Consider the following 18,244-nt stretch of genomic DNA (forward strand, 5'->3'; position numbering starts at 1 on the left):
GTAACACAACCGACGGGAGGGTTGCTATTTGGAACGGTCGTCGAGGTTGACAACGCATACAACCTTTCTTCCGCAATCGGCCCATGGTGGAAGTTGGTAAGTTTCCTCTAAAAGTGTTCGTTAATGAAAGGTGGATATTTGGTCGACGCAGATGCACTGGTGGATTCGGTATGGGGTAGTATCTCATATTGGGGAGCTTCTGTGGTCTGGGGGTCGTGCTGTATGAGGTGGTAAGTCGTCGAGTGGTTCACTTCAGTTTTAAATAGAAGTCCTCCGCTGTAGCCACCATGGAAATTTGAGAACGAGAATGGGGAGAAGTGAGAATCCGCGGGATGTAGCCCTCCACATTTTGACTCCAACGTGACAGGGGTACGCCGTACACAGGGGTCAGACTTCCTGATCTCTTGTGCAGTCAACGTCATTTTCACAAAACGTAAGATTTATCTTCTTTAGCGACGGGATTAGGCAGAGAAACAGAAAGACGAGTGTCTGCCATTGCAAGGTGGAAGGTGCAATTAATGGTGTGGGGTTAAATTTAACAAATGTAAGAGAATCGACAATTAAAAAAGGCGTCCCTAGCGTGTATTTGGGCTGACCCAAGCATGTTTTTACCTCGAAGCATTGACCTAGAGGCATCATGTCCAGGCATTTTGTGGGGACAATATACGAGATTGGGGGCCAATGCGACCCTAGCAGCCCATATAGAAATTTGATGTACGGAGTAATACCACCAACCTTAGGACCGCGCGGTGGTTAGACATTGTATTTAACCCCGAGCCAGGGCGTACCATTTCTTAGAATCTACATGAAACATCCGACCATAGAGTACGGAGTATACAAGAGTTGGTTTAAAGGGTTACATCAAACGCCAGGGATCCGATTGTGTTCACTGTTTATGTCTTTGCGCCTATTTTTTGCTGTCCATCTATAGACTTAATAAGATATCTAGATGGAGACGACGACCCGTTCACTCAAATACAAACAACACTGAAAGGACATCGGAAGACCGCATAAGTGACCGAATATACTTGTAGCCGATAGTTTAAGCTATGGTCATGAGTATAGGCTATAGGACTCAAAATCACAATCGGTTTCATAGACGACTTGTGTTAAAAAATTATCGAAAAGCGTGAGCTCAGCTTTACGAACTGTTACTTGAATAATTTACACGTACCAGTTGGTTACTGCGGCCAGCGGGAGACTTACCCAAAGTAGTTTAGCGGATAGTGCGTCGCGAGATAAACATTGAACTTCACAAGAGTCCGTAGTCCTTCTAGTCAGAGAAACCCATTTCCTGTAATTGTCTTAAAGAGAAGCATTAGATGTTCTGCCGACAAGACTGTTAGCGGTGAGGATTGAGCTGCCGCCTATTTTAGTATGTCTCATTAATCTAGCAGCCACAACTCGGCATTCTGACTTCTCAACATCAACGATGTCTTCCCATCTGCCCCAACTATCTCATGTCTCCGGCTCTTCCCATAATTCCAAACCATCTACAGATGCTGGTTTGGCCAGTGCTGCAGAAGAAATGCTGGCAGTTGACGAAGATGAAGACATGCTACGACGGGCCTTGAGCGTGCATTCCATCATATCAACAACTTCAAGCTTTGCATATATGGGGCGAGCAAAATATATTCATGATGCTGCATTCACTGTCATCGGAAGAGGAACATGTGGAACGGTCTTTGAGATTCCCGGGACTGAGTCTGCATATAAAAAAGGCAGCGATAAGGACTCACTATGGAATGACGCAAACTTGACCAACACTGCCTGCCGTTCAGTGACAGAGACCAGGACTTATCTTCAAGAACTATTCCCCAATATCTCAATACCTCGTGTGCCTGTAGTGACTGGATGGGTCTGTGGGAACGAGCTAGAGAACTGGTGGTGCCAGAACTTGTCACGATTCCCAGAGGACACACAAGCCGGATATATTTTTCAACTTCAGCGGATCTTGCCGCTTCCTCGACCCTCCCGTGAAGCTCTCATCCGCCTCTATTTCCCGCAGGAAATGCGTCGTTCTGCATTCGAAGACCCAGAGAATAGGGCATGCCTTGTACGACCATATCTTGGACAGCGAAGAACAGAGTGGGAATTTTCGCATCCAGCACTCAGCCTTCAGAATTTTCCCCTTTATCTCGATCAAATAGAGGAACTCCGGTTAGAAGCCAACCAATTTTCTACAGAGATGGCTATTGGTCTGGCTATCGTCCACTGGAAGGCATTCTTGGATGGCATGGACATGGAATTCGTACTCGGAAGTGCGGCGACGAATGGGGAACTTCCCACCGTCATTGAGGACTTCAAAAACGTGGAGCCATTTGATATCCCTGCTTGTGATGTTAAAAGACGACAGGTACATCTATGGATGCTCGACTTCGATAAGGCTGACAAGCTCAACCTGAAGGAGAGCTGGAAGTCTTGCTGCGATAAGATGGTCACTGCCGTGACAGCAAATGACCCTTATTTCCCCAACCCAGTAGCTACGGGAACCCTCGAACATAAGTTATGGGAGACATTTGAGCGGGCCTATCTGCTTGCTGCGTCGAATCTGCTGCTTAGACAGACTGGGCTGCCAAAGGAGGCGAATGAATACCCGGCTTTGTTTTTAAAAGCATGGAAGAAGAGAGCCACAGAACTGGCAAAGGATACAGAGGGTGGTTTTGTTGAGTTCGTGTAAATATGTATTCTATGAATGATTCGTTTTAGTAGGACCGATTTCGGGGTGTCTTTATCATTATCTGAGCGTTCGTTGAGTAATAAGAGGAACACGAATAGCCGCATAAGCGGCCTTCTAATATCTTTTCAGTGGTATCTTTTGATATGATTCCGTTTGGATGTCCCATCAGTTTTATACAACATGGGACGACAGCAAAAAAGCAGGCGGGGAAAGGGTTTTGTGCAATGGGCTTTTCGAAGTATAACTTTCAGTATGTCGCTTGTCGTTCTCTTTGCCATTATGAGACTTAAATGTGGGAAACGAATTTAGAGAAATGAGGAGTTTAAAGTTCTCTAAATCTGGGGTACTGGCCGGGGTCATATCCCCCACTTTTAGACAGGGATGTGTCTGGTAGGAGAAAGTTATGCATCTCGATTTTGTAGCTCCATGCTCTTCCTGGATCTTCGACAGCCGGGCTCCAAGGTCAGAAATGGGGACGTGAGCAAGCCATTTTCTCACTTTTGCGCCAAGAACCAAGAGCGAAAGTCATGTGGCGTGTTTAGCCCTCGTAAGCGTAGCCTTGGTCATCCACTTACCGACTTAATTTACGCCTTCGCACTGATGTGGCGCTTTACAGCTGTGCCAAGATACTAGTGGCTATAGGGGGATTTTGATATCCAAGTCTGGAAAGCCCCTGGAAAATAGGGGGGCCCGTCCACGTATTACGCCAGTTAGTCAGCATTAAGAATTTACCCAGTTGCTTCCAGGGTGTTTCCAAACCCAGCTCCTAGTCGGGTCGTACCACAGACACGAGTTGCTTTTCGGTCAAACTGGTTCCGAAAGCGTTGGCTGATGCATGTGCCGTGTTGGCAAATCATAACGGGATAAGCGTGTTGCCAAGGAGAACTTATGCCACCCGCCTCGCGATGGCGCGCTAGGTGAAGGCTAACGTAGGCCAATATCGCAACTTCGATGTCAACACAGCGGGGATGTCAGCATTCGTTTGGATGCTTGGTCCTTCGTTCTTTATGGCCAAAACCTAGTTTTGTATTTTACCTTTCTTGTATTTCAACAAAGGAGGGGAAACCAAAGAGATCGCCCTCATCCATGGATGTCCCACTAAGATTGAACAAAATAGGTAAATGTCCGACATGCGATGATACCATGTGGCTTGAGGCAACATATGAAGTTACATACACTAAGGTGCCGACCGGCATCTAACCACAAACCAATTTAATATCTACCCAATGATTGGTGAGTCCGTCACATACTGACTCGGTGACTATATGAAGGATAGCTTTGCTTGGACGGCACCAATGAAGTAGGGAATTTAAGTTCATTGTATGATATGGCATTTCTTTACGCGTTACATTCATAGCAATGTAACTATAAACATTGAAGTATTCTGGGGATGCCACATGCTTTCCGCCCCCCGCATCTCTCCGCACCTCCGCGTTTTCTGTTTTGGGCCCGGACCCTGCGGTTTGACGGTATTAAAAGTACTGTTATGTATTTTCTTTCAGACCTTTAAAACCCCTGGCTCCTCCCTCTACGCTTCGTTCTTTCTTCTTCCATCTATGATCTAACTCCCTTGCGGAACTTCATAATGGGGTACAAGATCACTAATATCTATGTCATCACCATGGTGGCCGTCATTGGCGGTGCACTATTCGGTTTTGATATTGCTTCTATGTCCGCCATGTAAGGCTTATCATTCCTAATGGGAGCATAGTGGGAGCTAATTAGGACTGACCATCTCTCGCAGTCTTGGTACACAGCAATACAAATGTTTCTTCAACCAACATGGCATCCACGAAGGTAAATGCGGTGGCCCTACTTCTGCCAACCAAGGTGGTATTTCAGCAGCCATGCCTGGTGGCTCCTGGGTTGGTGCTCTAGTTTCCGGCTTCGTGACTGATATTCTGGGTCGCCGTGGGGCCATCCAGTCTGGTTCAGTAATCTGGTGCATTGGTAGTGCCATCGTTTGTTCTTCTTATGGAATCGCCCAGTTAGTCGTCGGTCGCTTCATCAACGGTGTTTCGGTCGGTATCCTCAGTGCGCAAGTCCCCGTATATGTCGCCGAGTTAGCCCAGCCCAGTAAACGTGGCCAGGTGGTGGGAGCACAACAGTGGGCCATCACATGGGGTATCATGATCATGTTCTACGTCTCATATGGCTGTAGCTTCCTTGAGGGTACCGCTGCGTGGCGTACCCCCTGGGGCTTGCAAATGGTCCCGGCTGCCCTGCTCTTCGGCTTGGTCTTCCTGTTGCCGGAGAGTCCACGTTGGTTGGCAAAGAAAGCTCGCTGGGAGGAAGCCCATGAGGTTTTGGCTTCAGTCCACGCCAAAGGTGACCTAAATGCACCTTTCGTCCAGGCCGAGTTACAAGAGATCCGTGACATGGTCGAATTTGAGCGCAACAACAAGGATGCCTCATACCTCGACCTTTTCAAGGGTCCGATGCTCTACCGAACCCACCTCGGTATGTTCACTCAGATCTGGTCCCAGCTGACCGGTATGAACGTTATGATGCTTTACATTACCTACGTGTTTGGTATGGCCGGTCTCACTGGAAACTCGAACCTTGTCGCATCCTCGATTCAGTACGTCATCAACGTGGTGATGACCATTCTAGCCTTGGTCTTCATTGATCGTTGGGGTCGTCGCACTCCACTTTTGGTCGGTTCTACCCTCATGATGGTGTTCATGTTTGCCAACGCTGGTATCATGGCATCGTACGGAAAGCCTGCCCCACCGGGAGGTCTCGACCATGTCCCCGAACAGTCGTGGGATCTCAGCGTTGCCCCCAAGGCTGCTAAGGGAGTCATCGCTTGCACATATCTTTTCGTCGCTAGTTACGCGCCGACCTGGGGTCCTGTCAGCTGGATATACCCCCCTGAGTTGTATCCTCTTCGTCTGCGTGGCAAGGCCGTTGCACTTTCAACCTCGTCTAATTGGATCTTCAACTTTGCCCTATCATACTTCGTCCCTCCCGCTTTTGAAAACATCCAATGGAAGGTTTATGTGCTCTTTGGTGTCTTCTGCTTTGCAATGACTGTCCACGTGTTCTTTGCCTTCCCTGAAACAGCTGGAAAGACACTGGAGGAGGTCGAAACCATGTTCACCACCCCTGGTCTTGTGCCGTGGAAGACCGCCGTGCAGTATCACCATGTTCGCAAGCTGGAACAGGGAGTTATTGTGTCAGACAAGGTGGCAGATCTTCGTGCGGAAGAAGGGACAGCCCAACAGCCCAACCCCAGTGCGAAGGAGACTACCGTTTCGCAAGTCGAATAAGTATCTGGTCTCCACGACTGGGTATAGCATCTCTGTCTGTATCCTTAACCCAACCCAGTACTAACTACTAGTACTTCGTCAATAGGATGAGTTTGCTCTCGTCTCTCCTAAGCTTTTGAGCTATTATTTATTACCCCTACATCTCCCTAATTATGTTATTTAACCCCGAAATACCAATCGCTCTTCCTTTTCCTTGGATCCAAAATGTAATTCATATAGATCAACATTTAGTAAACAGAGTCTCCACTAAACAGCTAACCACCATTGGGCATAAATAAGTACACAGACGGCGAGAAGACTGCGGTAGTCTCCCTTCGACCACAATGCTTATCTTGCTAGTATTAAACGCAGGAGTACGGCAGCAATTAGCCTCATTTTGCTATCTTCCAATCATAAGTGCTGTTGGCCCAGCAGACACTATGTCATCGCCTTTATATAATGCGATCAACGAGCCATTATGTTCCAAGGTCATACCTGTAAGAGTAGGCCACCGGTCGCAGAATTCATCTTGCTGCGGTGCTTGTCGGTTGGTCCTGTTCTGTGGGCTTTCGGTGCTAGACAAAGGATGGTGATCCAGGCCTTCCATTCGCTGCACCACATCACCTCTGTAGTTAATTCCAGCAGCCGAGTGTGGTGGCATCGAAGCTTGTTTGAGCGGTTGTCCTGGCAGACTTATGGTAGTCATTCTGGGATAGCGATCGGCGAAATGGACCAAAGGATGGATAGGCATGACTCCTATAGACAACGCCGAGGTCGGGAAGGCGATGAGGCCACTCATAATCTCAAGAGATTCCATTAACTAATTAACGTGCATAAAAAAACTAGGTCGCTAATATGAGGCTAAGAGGATTTTCTCTTGATCTGCAAATCCAAATAAATTAACAATGACGCTTGAATCTCAATGCTATCTTCGGTTTGGTTATGGCCTGTACAGATGATCTGGGCGACAAAAACGGTCAAGCACAACCTGTTAAAACATCCAAGACTGCTGTAGAATGTATCACAGTGTTTAATCATCCAGACCGGGGCAATGCTCGCTGGTCTCGTCGGTTATTTGGTCCCAGGGGGATGGGACGGTCCAAATAAGGTCGAAGCTATTATAAATGTTAGACAACTGGAGCAAAATCTATGACACGAAGGTTGAACACTGACCTATCGTCTGGATAATGTGGTGCATCCTCGACACCCAGTGTCTCCAGAATATCAGTGATTGTATCGTGCTCCCAGCAAATCAGGATATTGCCTTCTCCATCGTAGTTCTCGATGAACTTCTTAACGCACTCCGGATCATCCCGATCGCAATCAGTATCAACCTCGAGCCCAAGGTCCTCAGCCAGCGGCTTAACAGTGTCGCGGGGACGGGCGCGTTTCCCATCTATTTCGTTCGCGTTAGTGCTCTAGTCTATATAATTCGTAATTGACACGGGGTATACTCGTACTGCTCTTGGGTGTTTGTGCCATAATGTGGCCGATATTGTACTCAGATTTCTTGCCGAAAACTTCGCGGATGCATTTTGCACGTTCCAATCCTACTGCATTTAAACCATTTCCTCCATCATCAGGCTTCTCGCCGTGTCGAATGAAGTAGACTGTAGGACCGCATGATGCTGCTGCAACAGAGGCGAAGGCCAGTAGGCCAGCAGGCAGAAATCCACGCATGATGTCAGATCGGAGGAAAAGAGACTCTGTATGTCAAGTCCTGCGAGTGATTAAATTTATATATCAGAGGATGGGCTAGTCCCATAACCCCACGCTATACTCCGTACTCCGTACTATTGAGCGAGTTCAGGAAGACCAACCATTTCCACGATCAACAGGGCCATGTCACGTTTTGAAGATTTGATTCGGTAGCCAAGTCGGGTCTAGCCTCTATGGGGGAAATGGGTGGCCCGCTGCTAATAAAAGACCGACAGTTTGAGCCAATCACACAACAGTCAGAGTAGGATTCAATTTATAGTGCTTTAGTTGTTGTCTGCAAAAGGAAACTCCTATTTTCTGCATTGCATTCAGCATTCATTGTGGCCCAAACATGATTGTTATCATACGGAGTACTCCGTATGTTGTGGTAGAATGGACGCCATCCACCCCCGCTTCCGCCCCCATGTTTCGAATAGTGCAAATCAACCTATCTAGGAAAATGGGCGGGTGACCGGGTATAGAAATATACCATATCTGTTGATATCCTGTTTTCTTGTCTTGGCCATTTCATCATGTAAATCCAGGGGTTTGCAATGAGTTGTGTTTCTTCTGACTATTTGTGCCTTGGTCGGTCCACACGCGGAGGATCCAGCGACGAGAGTTTACAATGCACATACTCCGTAAGCACTAGTAAATCGCATATGCATGTCCGCCATTCCTGCCACATTGAGGTTGGACTTCACACATATAGAAGCACTGTTTTGGTTTAATAGTCCCGGACAAACAACAGCCAACAGTGGATCCAGCGGTACAAAGACAATGGAGATGGACCTCATGGGCGCTAACAGTAATAGACGATCTGCAATGTGAAGGATTGTTCTTAAATTACCACATGAACCCAAAGGAATGCTGACTTTATGCACGCGTTGGCGATGCAATACCCACAATGAGTAGTATTGGTGTTAGGTCTAACGCTAGTGTATACACCAGAGTAACATGCCGGGTATGCCGGTCCACACTTGCACGTAATTTCGAGATTTGGAGCCTAGTGGGGAGCTTGGAACTGTCGCACATGATCCACGGTTTGCTTTGTCCGCAGGGCAGCAGAGATGACGGTACTGCGCAGCTGAACTAAAAAGGAATATGCCCTCCCCCCTAATTGGTGGCAAAGTTGGATATTAAGTAGCGAACTCAGGGTCTTATGTGCTAGGACTGCATAGTGTATTTCTACTTGTGCAGGTGAAGGTGAACTCCATAAATGGCAGTAATTGCCGAGTCGGTGGCATAATTCCATGAAGATGATGTGGGAAAAGTTGCAGTGTCATCACCGTGGGAAGTAAGTACGAAGATGGAAAAAGGAAGGAGCAAGGAACAAGTCGGCTCAAAAAAGCTTTCTAAAATTGAAATCTCCAACGGAGTTTCCGCCTCGCAATCGACGACTTGAAGACGCAATGAATATATATTTCCCTACCATGAACAGTATATAATGTTTACTTCACAGCTTAGCTGCCACTGCCACTAATCCATCTGCCCTTCGCAGTGACTTCCAGTATTTGTCCTTTAGCTGGAGAATCTCGAATCCTTGTTCCGCCCATCGATCTTCCCAAACAGGCAGTGGGTAACCATCCGTTCCCGGTGCTGGGGGACCAGCTAGATCTGTCAAGAAACTGAAGTATTCCTTGAAATCAGGCCTGATTTCGTGGAAGAGGGCTGTGTGGCCTTTATATTGAAGGCGCTGGACCTCCCAAATATCCTGTTCTTGTGGAGTAGGCAAGGACGCCGCGTTTCTTCCGGCAAAATATCGGGCTACCGCAACGGCCTGGTATTCATAAACCCGGAAGCTAAGCGCAGCGCGGACCTGGCCGATCAGAGCCAAAGACGGATCTCCAATCTTGAAAATATGCTGGTAAAATCCCCCCAGCCGGTTGTTGGGAGTCACGGGGTTCGGTACAAGGAATGGATAAGACAACTTGTACCCAGTGGCGAAAATGATTTTGTCGACACTATCCAAAAGGCTGTTGTCAGAGAACAAAACATCTATTCCTTTCTCCGTTGCTTGGATCTCTTTGATCGTTGGTCTAAGTTTGACATTAGGTAGGTCCCATGCGGCTTGCAGTGCCTCGTTCTTCCCTCTCTGGGATACCTCGAGAGGACCTTTCACAATGGCATGTAAATCTGCGACAAGATCTGCGGAGGAGACACTACCTCCAACGACCACCACGCGCTTACCCACATAATCGTCTGCCGTTCGGAACGACTTCGAATGCTCAAATGCGGTTGGATAGCGCGCGAACGCAGCGTCTAGTCCTGGAACAAAAGGAACAAAAGGCACGCTGTAATGCCCCGATGCAACAATCACAGCATCAAATTGCTCCTCCCACCAATAGTCTTTGGGAGTGTTGCCATCGCCGTGCCCAGACTGACGAAGTGCTAAGGTCCATTTTTGGTCTCGCTTCTCAACCTTTTCGACTGTCGTATTTAGCGAGGCAAGGTGAAGGTAGTCTTGGAACACGTCTTCTAAGTATTTTCTCACCACGCGAAACGGCCGGGTTGGGTTGGAATGCCCTAATTGTCTGGTTGACGATGCCGAATTTATTTCAGGAAACGGAGTGTGGCTAAAAGCCATGACTTTGGCACCGACATTGCTGTCAAGTCCTTCGTAGATGCCTGTGCGAGACGTCACATCTTCAGGAGAAGGAGATCTGAGGAGTGGAAGGTGACTTGGGATTTCGATATCTTGTCGACTGAAAGACTTGAGAGATGGAAAGCGATCGGGAATCTCATCATATTGCCAGATTCCTCCAATGTGACCTCTTCGCTCGAATAGACGTATCGTCTGGAAAATCTTTTCTTCTTGCAAGGCTTTGACGGCAGAAATGCCAGATGGGCCAGCACCGATTACAGCAACGCTTTGAAACCGGGGGGCCATGACAAGAAGTCGTCTCGGGGAGCGTTTTTGAAAGTGAGTAGTTTGTTCAAAACTGATCTTTCCGCCTGGGACATACCAGCAATAGGATGTGAGCTTCTTTTAAGTCGTGCTGTATTCTTATCGTATACAAAAGTTAGCGATGATGTCAAAATACTCCACATTGTCGGAATTGAAGCTAAGGGCACGATGGATCAATATTGTTTGACACCAGCTAGATGGTGACTTTTCATTGGAAATAACATGCAAGATGTATTTTGGATGACGTTGACGCAATTTGAAGTTGAGATGATCATACTTTCGATCCAACCATCATCTAGCATGCTGGTGATAAGAGAATCTTTTGGTGTTATATCCATGGATACCCTTGGACACTCAACGTGCTTAAACGGGATCCTTGAGCAGATTAAAAGGGGGCGGAGGTGTATTGCGAATAGTGACGCAGTTCCCCCTCACACTATTCGGCTTATCCAAAGCTGCACCCTTTACGCTCAAATCATCGACAAGCAAAGACAAATTGCTATGACGAGCGGAAATCATGCGCCTGTCTGAAGTGCAAAGAATTATATAGACCATCCACTCCACCGGGATGGACAACGGATCCAGAAGAGCTTGACTACGAGGGTGAATGGGCGGCGGTAGAGTCTTTGGAATATCGTCTCGCTACTTCTTATGAGCTTCGGAAATGCACCCCTATCACGTGTGATCACCAGGGGGGAGGACTTGTCTTTAAGGCGAGTAGGAAATTCTATATGGTCGACCAGATGTCCTGTGAGGTCTTCCAGATTATTTACCGGAGACGCTCGTTGAAATCGTTGCTGTTATGAAGGGAGAAAGCCGACGAAAGAGACTAAAAATGAGGTCAATCGGCTGCGCGGGGTAGTATGGGTTATTCCTTCCTGGATCGGAAAAGCAGACCATGACTGCCAGAAAGTCACCCCCGGAAAGAGAAGTTGCATTCTGGAATTTGAGACTCCATGTCATACAAAACATCTCAATATTCATTTGGCAGCACCCTCCCATTCTAGCTCACTCGGTTCTTTCCAGTAGTTCGTGTCACTCAGTGTAAAGCCAAGCTTTTGCAACACCTTCGCACTCCTACTATTTTCTCTCTCGGTCTCCGCGATGAACCTCTTCACCCCTCTTTCTTCGACAGCCCATCGCATAATGGCCTTGGATGCTTCCTGTACAATTCCCTTGCCCCAAAATTTTGGCGAGACACCGTAACGCAGCTCAATCATTTCAACCCATGACGGTAGCGCAGGATCTCCAGCCTCTCGCGGTGGCATCGAGGTTGTTGTGGCATCACGGAGGCCTGCATAGCCTACCCATTCAGAGGCGGCGAGGTGGATATCGTTGGGGCCCGCAAGCCGAACATAATCGTTGCCTTTGAGCAAGGTGAAATCGCCATTTTCAGTGGACTGGGTGTCGGACTCGAATGTGGATGGTCCACGCAACCCCACCGCAAAATCACCTAAGCCGCGCCTCTGCCAACAACGTTCAATATCACGCGTCTGGATCTGATTACGCGTCTCCTCGTCGCTCCATGTCCTGGCTGGAAAATGATGCCCGAAACCCATTTGGCAGAAATCTACATTTGCATGTAGTTCGGAATAAAGGGCCCGGTATGAGTTGAAGGAGACTGCTATGGTGGTGGGAACAATAACGAATCGAGGTGTGAGGATAGCAAATTGCTCAAAAGAGCTTCCTTTATCTGAAGCCATTTTGCGGATAATCTGACCCTGAATATAAATGGAATAAAAGGACGAAATCTGGTTCTATTATTGGGGGAAAAGCAAAAGAAAAATGTCGATTTTTCCCCATATAGGTCACGTGTACACGTGCTTCTTTTGAATCCGATATTGGGCTATGTGGTTTTCTCCAGGGCGCCGATATGTGAACTGCTAAGAATGCTTGCCTTCTAGGTGCAAAGAAGAACCCCAAGTTGCAGTGCGATTATAGATCAAATAAACCCAAAAATGGTACATGCTATCAACTTCGCGATAATGCCAAGACATAGCCGCCACGATTGGGGTGGTCATTTGTGGCGCCCATATCATTCACATCATCGGTGCTATTCCCTCGATTCTTTAGAAGGGGCCATCCAATGCTGCTCCACCCTTCATTCTCGAGCTTCTGACCTTAGCTATCGGCGCCGGGATCTTCAAATGAACGTTTCCCCAATTATGCTAGATCAAATTCGCCAGTCGATAGCCAACACCCCCGCAGCTCAAGTCAGCTGAGAAGGTCTTCGTCGATCTAGATTCCATCACCATAAGGACCAAGCTGGTCTTTAACGGCTCTATAAACATTAGTACTTTTTTACGCTTGCTACCACATATGCTGGGACGTACGTTAGGTACTGGCTGTCGTTTCTCTTGACGGGATTCATTTGTCTGCTACACCCAATTCTACCTTTAGCGATTCACAAAAGAATACACCAGGGGACACCCATCTGGGGATTAGAGATCACCCACGCATTGAATACCACCACTACAGCACTCGAGCAGAACAAGTCTCGAGTATGCCGTACGAACTTCTGGGATGCCGCAACCCCTGACAAAGTGCGCAGTGGGTATCACAGCTTATTCGACTAGAGATGCCGTGAATGATGTTGGGAGAACCCTCGGTAAGCCCATCAGTTACCCGGTTTACGGTCTGCTTGCTCTCACCTTTGGGGAGAAACATGCATGTATTATAGCACCACAATGCTTATCTTTTTGCATATATGCGCATGCGATGTGGCTTTGTTTTTCCCCATCTGGAACTAAATGTCGGTGGTATCGGCTCAGTTGTAACGAACCAAGATGCAGCCACGATCACAAACGGAACCCCCAACTTTAGTGCACTGACGATCATCACGATTCCATTCTTGACGTTTGTGTGTTACCCGTACAACCTATCACCATGCGGATACCACTCATCAACGTGCGATACTGCTGCTGCTATCCGTATGTGGTGGCAGGCTCGGAATATTGTTTTTAGGGCATTGGGCGAGTGCTTTTGTAACGTTACCGCATACGAACTGGCATATGCGCGATTATCTCTGAGTAATGAAAGGCTTGGTTTTGACCCATCCTATTGCTATTTATGAAAAATATTCTTTGTAGTGCACTCGGTGAAATTTTGTCCCAATTATCAAGGATCCCTGGGGGCACCGACTGCTGCGATGGGTGTCCAAGAAGTAGTTCCCAGGGTGCGGTTCAAAAGGCTTAACGATAGTATGGATAGAACGAACTATCCCTATTGCTCTGCCGGTGAGGTGAAAGGCAATGGACTGACAGACAATGATGGGAAACGCGATGAATATTTGACCTTTAGGACTATTTGATATCTCATATGTTCACGACGATGCGAATTAGTTATTCTAAGATTGAAGGTCTTGCTGTCTCGCTCCCAGAGGAGATATTTGCTCCCTCGAGATACCTCTCTTAATTCTCCATGGGTAGCTAGTCACGTTATACAATTATTTCCTTTCTGATCACTACACACCAGTATGAATGTCTTGCCTAACATTCAGCCCCCAATTCACAGCATGCTCCACCGGTTCTAAGGGCTTACCATCCCGTTTCCCGGTCCTGGACTGTGATCCGGATTCGTAGAAGCGAACTAGAGTGAGGATTACTCTGGATACTCCCTAGTGAATCATCACATGTGGTCCGATGCGCTCAATACAACCTTTAATTTCAAGGTAACACAACCAAACGCATGTGATTAAACGGCCAACGCAGACCTTTTTGCAATCTCGAGGACGATATGGCATGTGATTAGGACCCGCTTAATAGGACTACAACGAATTGAACAATTCCAATATGTTTTGTTTTTTCCTTTTCAAGTGTGGCGCAGCATAGCATTGAGTTGGAAAACTCCTCTTGAGACACCAAAATATAGGTTTCATATGCACTCTGCCGCTTTGATACATTAGAAGTAGCTGGTGACACATATTACATCTACATACTGCTAGGTAGAATCTGCAATTGCCTTCAATATTAGCCAAATTGAACACATAATCAGTGCAATGCAAATTTAAACGAGGTCAAAGATAGATAAAGTGGGGCAAAGGATTAGGACGAAATCAACTTCCATCTCGGGCGAAGGCAAAATTCCCGTGCGGTTCGGGTTGTGGGTTATCATTTAACCACATGTAATTTGGACACAAAACCACATGCAAATCTCAGCTCTCATGTGGCCCCGAGTATTTTCCGAAGCAGAGCGGTGTATTATTGCCGTCACGTGCACCGCGGAGGCCCTTAAAAGGTTCCAAACTTTATGTAACTTTAAATAAGGTACGGGGTATGGAGTCTGGAGAATTGGGAGATACCATGTGAAAGGAACAGCCGGAGGTTTGCCTGGTCCCGGGGGTCATATGTACACAATGTGTGCTGTAACTTATCCAGTAGGTGGTCCGAGTTTGTGTATATAAAAGACCCCATCCATCTATTCAATGAAATATCTGTTGGGCCTGTGGCCCCCAATCATTGTTCTCCCATAACAGTGATATGGGCAACCTGAATACTTTACAGCCTTGGCTCGTACGCATATTCTAAAATTGTCTTAGTGCCCCTTTGTTGGGCTTATATATCAAAACTGCGCAATGCGTTGTTTTACAATTAGAAATATCGGAAACTAAAGACGCGAGTGACATGATACGTTATTTTTGATAGATTCTGATCAGGCAGATGGTATGAGAAATGATAGGTCATTGTTAATCGCTATGATTGAGCAAATATGAAACTCCATTGAAGCCAAGATCAGCATCGGTCCGGGAGCCCACGTATATTACGGTATGTACTCCGTATGTTGTATGCTATAAACATTCAGAGGAAAATAAGCTTAAAATAGACTCCAATGGCTATCCCTCCAATGACCGGAGTGCTGACCATGTTTCTGGGAAACAATTTTTAGGTGATATTGAATGATCAAAAAGCGCTTGAGAGATGAACAATCCAAGGCAGTGCTCTACCCCTGATAGAGCCAGTAAGACAACGAGATAACCGCCAAGCCGTTTATTAACTTTTTTTCTCAACCTTTGCTTATTAGTGGATCCCTAGATTCTCTCCCGAGGTCGAAAAAGGGGTGTGTACGAGACTTCCCGTGTTGTGGATAAAATCGAAGGCAAACACCGAGATATGCCAGTAGCGTGCATGGATTTTGTCATATGGTACTAGCATGGGGTAGCATTATCCTGCCGCAACATTCTCAATTAGTTTCAATAAGTGCTTTTCGTGTTACTAGATATTTTCAAGAAAGCAATGATCTAAGTAAAATTTCGTTGGGCCAGAAACGTTGAAAAAATTAAAAATAAAAGAGGCTAGCGCATGTGAATCCATGGAACAAGCGCGTCCACCCGCTAAACGATCAGCCAATTGGAAGGCTACCCCTTTGTCAGTGCACCCAATTTGACAGTCTTCTGGAAAAGAATTGGAAAAAGGGGATTGGTCAATGTATTTTTGAGTTCAGATAATCTAGAGCTCCTTTTTTCCAGACTAAGGGGATATCGGGGCGAAGGGGGGCGAAGGAAAAAAAAAAAAAAGAGGAAATAAAAATACACTCCAAATCCTCGACATCTTTTCTTATCTCTATCATCTTGAAATCTTCAACCCACCGCTTCAAAATGGCTGTGACACAAAGGCAGCCTGTCAAGCAGGCAGAACAGGTATGGAATATTGAATTCATTCAACAATGCGCATAAACTAATATTCTACTCCTACAGAAGACCGAAGTTCCCAGCTTGCAGGCCCTCAAAGATGCAATCCCTAAGGAATGCTTTGAATCATCCCTCGCCACCTCCCTCCTCTACCTCGCTCGCGATATCATCTACTGTGCAGCTCTAATTTACGCTGCCCTCCACATTCATCTTCTCCCAACCCTGCCTATGCGCATTGTTGCCTGGGCCGTGTACGGATTCTTCCAAGGCTGTGTTGGCACAGGACTATGGATTCTTGCTCACGAGTGTGGCCACGGTGCCTTCTCAAAGCACCAAGGGATCAATGATTTCATTGGTTGGGCTACACACTCCTTCCTTATGGTCCCTTACTTCTCATGGAAGATCACACACGCTCGCCACCATCGCTACACCGGTCACATGGACAAGGATACCGTCTTTGTCCCCTGGACCGAGGATGAGTTGGCCTCCAAGCGCAATGTCAGCATTGAGCAGCTGAAAGAACTCGCTGAGGAGACACCCATTGTTTCCTTTATGCAGCTTATTGGACACCAATTGCTTGGATGGCAGATGTATCTCATTCTGAATGTGACTGCCGGCAAAAAGAGCGGCCCTGAAGGATCCGAGAAGGTGGAGTATGCTAGCCACTACAACCCATCCGCGTCTATCTTCACTGCTGCCCAGTGGAAGCTGATTGCCTACTCCGATATCGGATTGCTCATCATGGGCTCTATCGTCTGGTACACTGGAACTATCATCGGAGCGTGGAATGTCTTCTTCCTTTACGTCGTTCCCTACCTCTGGGTTCACCACTGGCTGATTGCCATCACATACCTTCAACACACCCACCCTGATGTTGCTCACTACACTGCTGAGGCCTGGACTTACACCAAGGGAGCTCTTGCTACCATTGACCGCACCACCGGTTTCATTGGTCGTCACTTCTTCCACGAGATCATTGACTACCATGTGGTCCACCACTTGTTCAGTCGCATTCCTTTCTACAACGCTGAGAGGGCCACCAAGGCCATCCAGCCCATGCTCGGTGAGAACTACCACGAGCAGAAGGATGAGGGCTTCTTGTACTCGTTGATGATGACCTTCCGCAAGTGCATTTATGTCTCCGAGGCCAAGGGACGCGCCAATGGACAGTCCGGAGTTCTGCACTTCGTTATTGCAGATGAGACCAAGTGAGCGTGGTACTGCCATGTGCCATTCAAAGAGCCACTTAATGAAATCATAGAATAGATTATAGATTTTGGTTATACCACTTCAACATTTTGGTTATACCACAGTCCAAACAAAAATATATCCTCTGCTGTCTCAATGCTCCTATATACTATTTTCAATTAGCTCCAAGTAGTTCTAATTTATCAGTTAAGCAGGTAATACTTGTCGAGAGCAAAGGAGTGGAAGGTGTTCATCACCATGTCCCATATAGCCTTACATCGAAGGGTACATAGGAACCGAAATTCGCCTACTTCAGTTGAGAACTCCATGATACCCCCACGTATCGAATCTTGCATAGAATTGAGAAACGATGTTGTGTGTAGTGAGGGGAATAGATCAACGTTTTCAACGCTCAGTTGGCATGTCATCCATATCTAGATATGGTTGTGACCTCTAACTAGGGTTTGTGAGAGTCAAAGGTAGCATATAGACATCCAGATACGACCTACGTTTGCTGTTGTACTATAGAGCAATCCAAGATCAGCAGCGTCTCTGGCAGTGACAACGTGAAAGAATACCCCAATGAATGGGATAAATGGAGGTGGGGAAGAGCCCTAGGGAAACGATAAGTCAATTGTATTCAGATTCAAGAGATGAGGTAGGATGAAGAGCGTAAAAATGCTTTTTTGTGGCGATAATTACCGAAGGAAGAACCATGAGGGATGGGAGAGGTCTACTACTTGAGGTCTCGTCATCATGCGGTTTTCGAGAGATAATTCGACCTGTACCAATGTGTAATTTGTGAAATTTAATCCGAATCTGTAAACGGGTGAGTGACCTTTCTCTCTGAGTCGCCATGAACAGTCGTAAAAGGTATCGGATCTTTGGATGCT

The 18,244-nt window shown here is 46.9% G+C and overlaps 6 protein-coding genes across 6 annotated transcripts; 3 read left to right on the top strand and 3 right to left on the bottom strand.

The window, feature by feature from the left end:
- Positions 1-1,432: 1,432 nt before the first annotated feature.
- On the top strand, positions 1,433-2,680 carry PGRI_075860 (uncharacterized protein; the record flags this gene model as incomplete). Its single annotated transcript, XM_040795300.1, has 1 exon — positions 1,433-2,680. The coding sequence occupies one exon, from the start codon at positions 1,433-1,435 to the stop codon at positions 2,678-2,680; it is 1,248 nt and encodes a 415-aa protein (XP_040652977.1).
- A 1,585-nt stretch (positions 2,681-4,265) lies between these two features.
- Positions 4,266-5,952, top strand: PGRI_075870 (sugar porter family MFS transporter; the record flags this gene model as incomplete). Its single annotated transcript, XM_040795301.1, has 2 exons — positions 4,266-4,360; positions 4,425-5,952. The coding sequence occupies 2 exons, from the start codon at positions 4,266-4,268 to the stop codon at positions 5,950-5,952; spliced, it is 1,623 nt and encodes a 540-aa protein (XP_040652978.1).
- Positions 5,953-6,961: 1,009 nt separating this feature from the next.
- Positions 6,962-7,611, bottom strand: PGRI_075880 (uncharacterized protein; the record flags this gene model as incomplete). Its single annotated transcript, XM_040795302.1, has 3 exons — positions 6,962-7,046; positions 7,105-7,327; positions 7,392-7,611. 3 exons carry the CDS (start codon positions 7,609-7,611, stop codon positions 6,962-6,964), a joined length of 528 nt encoding a protein of 175 aa, XP_040652979.1.
- Positions 7,612-9,085: 1,474 nt separating this feature from the next.
- Positions 9,086-10,519, bottom strand: PGRI_075890 (Flavin monooxygenase FMO; the record flags this gene model as incomplete). The annotated part of the gene is made up of 1 exon (XM_040795303.1): positions 9,086-10,519. One exon carries the CDS (start codon positions 10,517-10,519, stop codon positions 9,086-9,088), a length of 1,434 nt encoding a protein of 477 aa, XP_040652980.1.
- A 998-nt stretch (positions 10,520-11,517) lies between these two features.
- PGRI_075900 (GNAT family N-acetyltransferase) lies at positions 11,518-12,240 on the bottom strand (the record flags this gene model as incomplete). The annotated part of the gene is made up of 1 exon (XM_040795304.1): positions 11,518-12,240. One exon carries the CDS (start codon positions 12,238-12,240, stop codon positions 11,518-11,520), a length of 723 nt encoding a protein of 240 aa, XP_040652981.1.
- A 3,890-nt stretch (positions 12,241-16,130) lies between these two features.
- On the top strand, positions 16,131-17,375 carry PGRI_075910 (oleate delta-12 desaturase; the record flags this gene model as incomplete). The annotated part of the gene is made up of 2 exons (XM_040795305.1): positions 16,131-16,172; positions 16,230-17,375. The coding sequence occupies 2 exons, from the start codon at positions 16,131-16,133 to the stop codon at positions 17,373-17,375; spliced, it is 1,188 nt and encodes a 395-aa protein (XP_040652982.1).
- Between the last annotated feature and the right edge of the window lie 869 nt (positions 17,376-18,244).

Source organism: Penicillium griseofulvum, assembly GCF_001561935.1.
Source record: "Penicillium griseofulvum strain PG3 chromosome Unknown contig_6, whole genome shotgun sequence".
Classification (NCBI taxonomy): Eukaryota; Fungi; Ascomycota; class Eurotiomycetes; order Eurotiales; family Aspergillaceae; genus Penicillium; species Penicillium griseofulvum.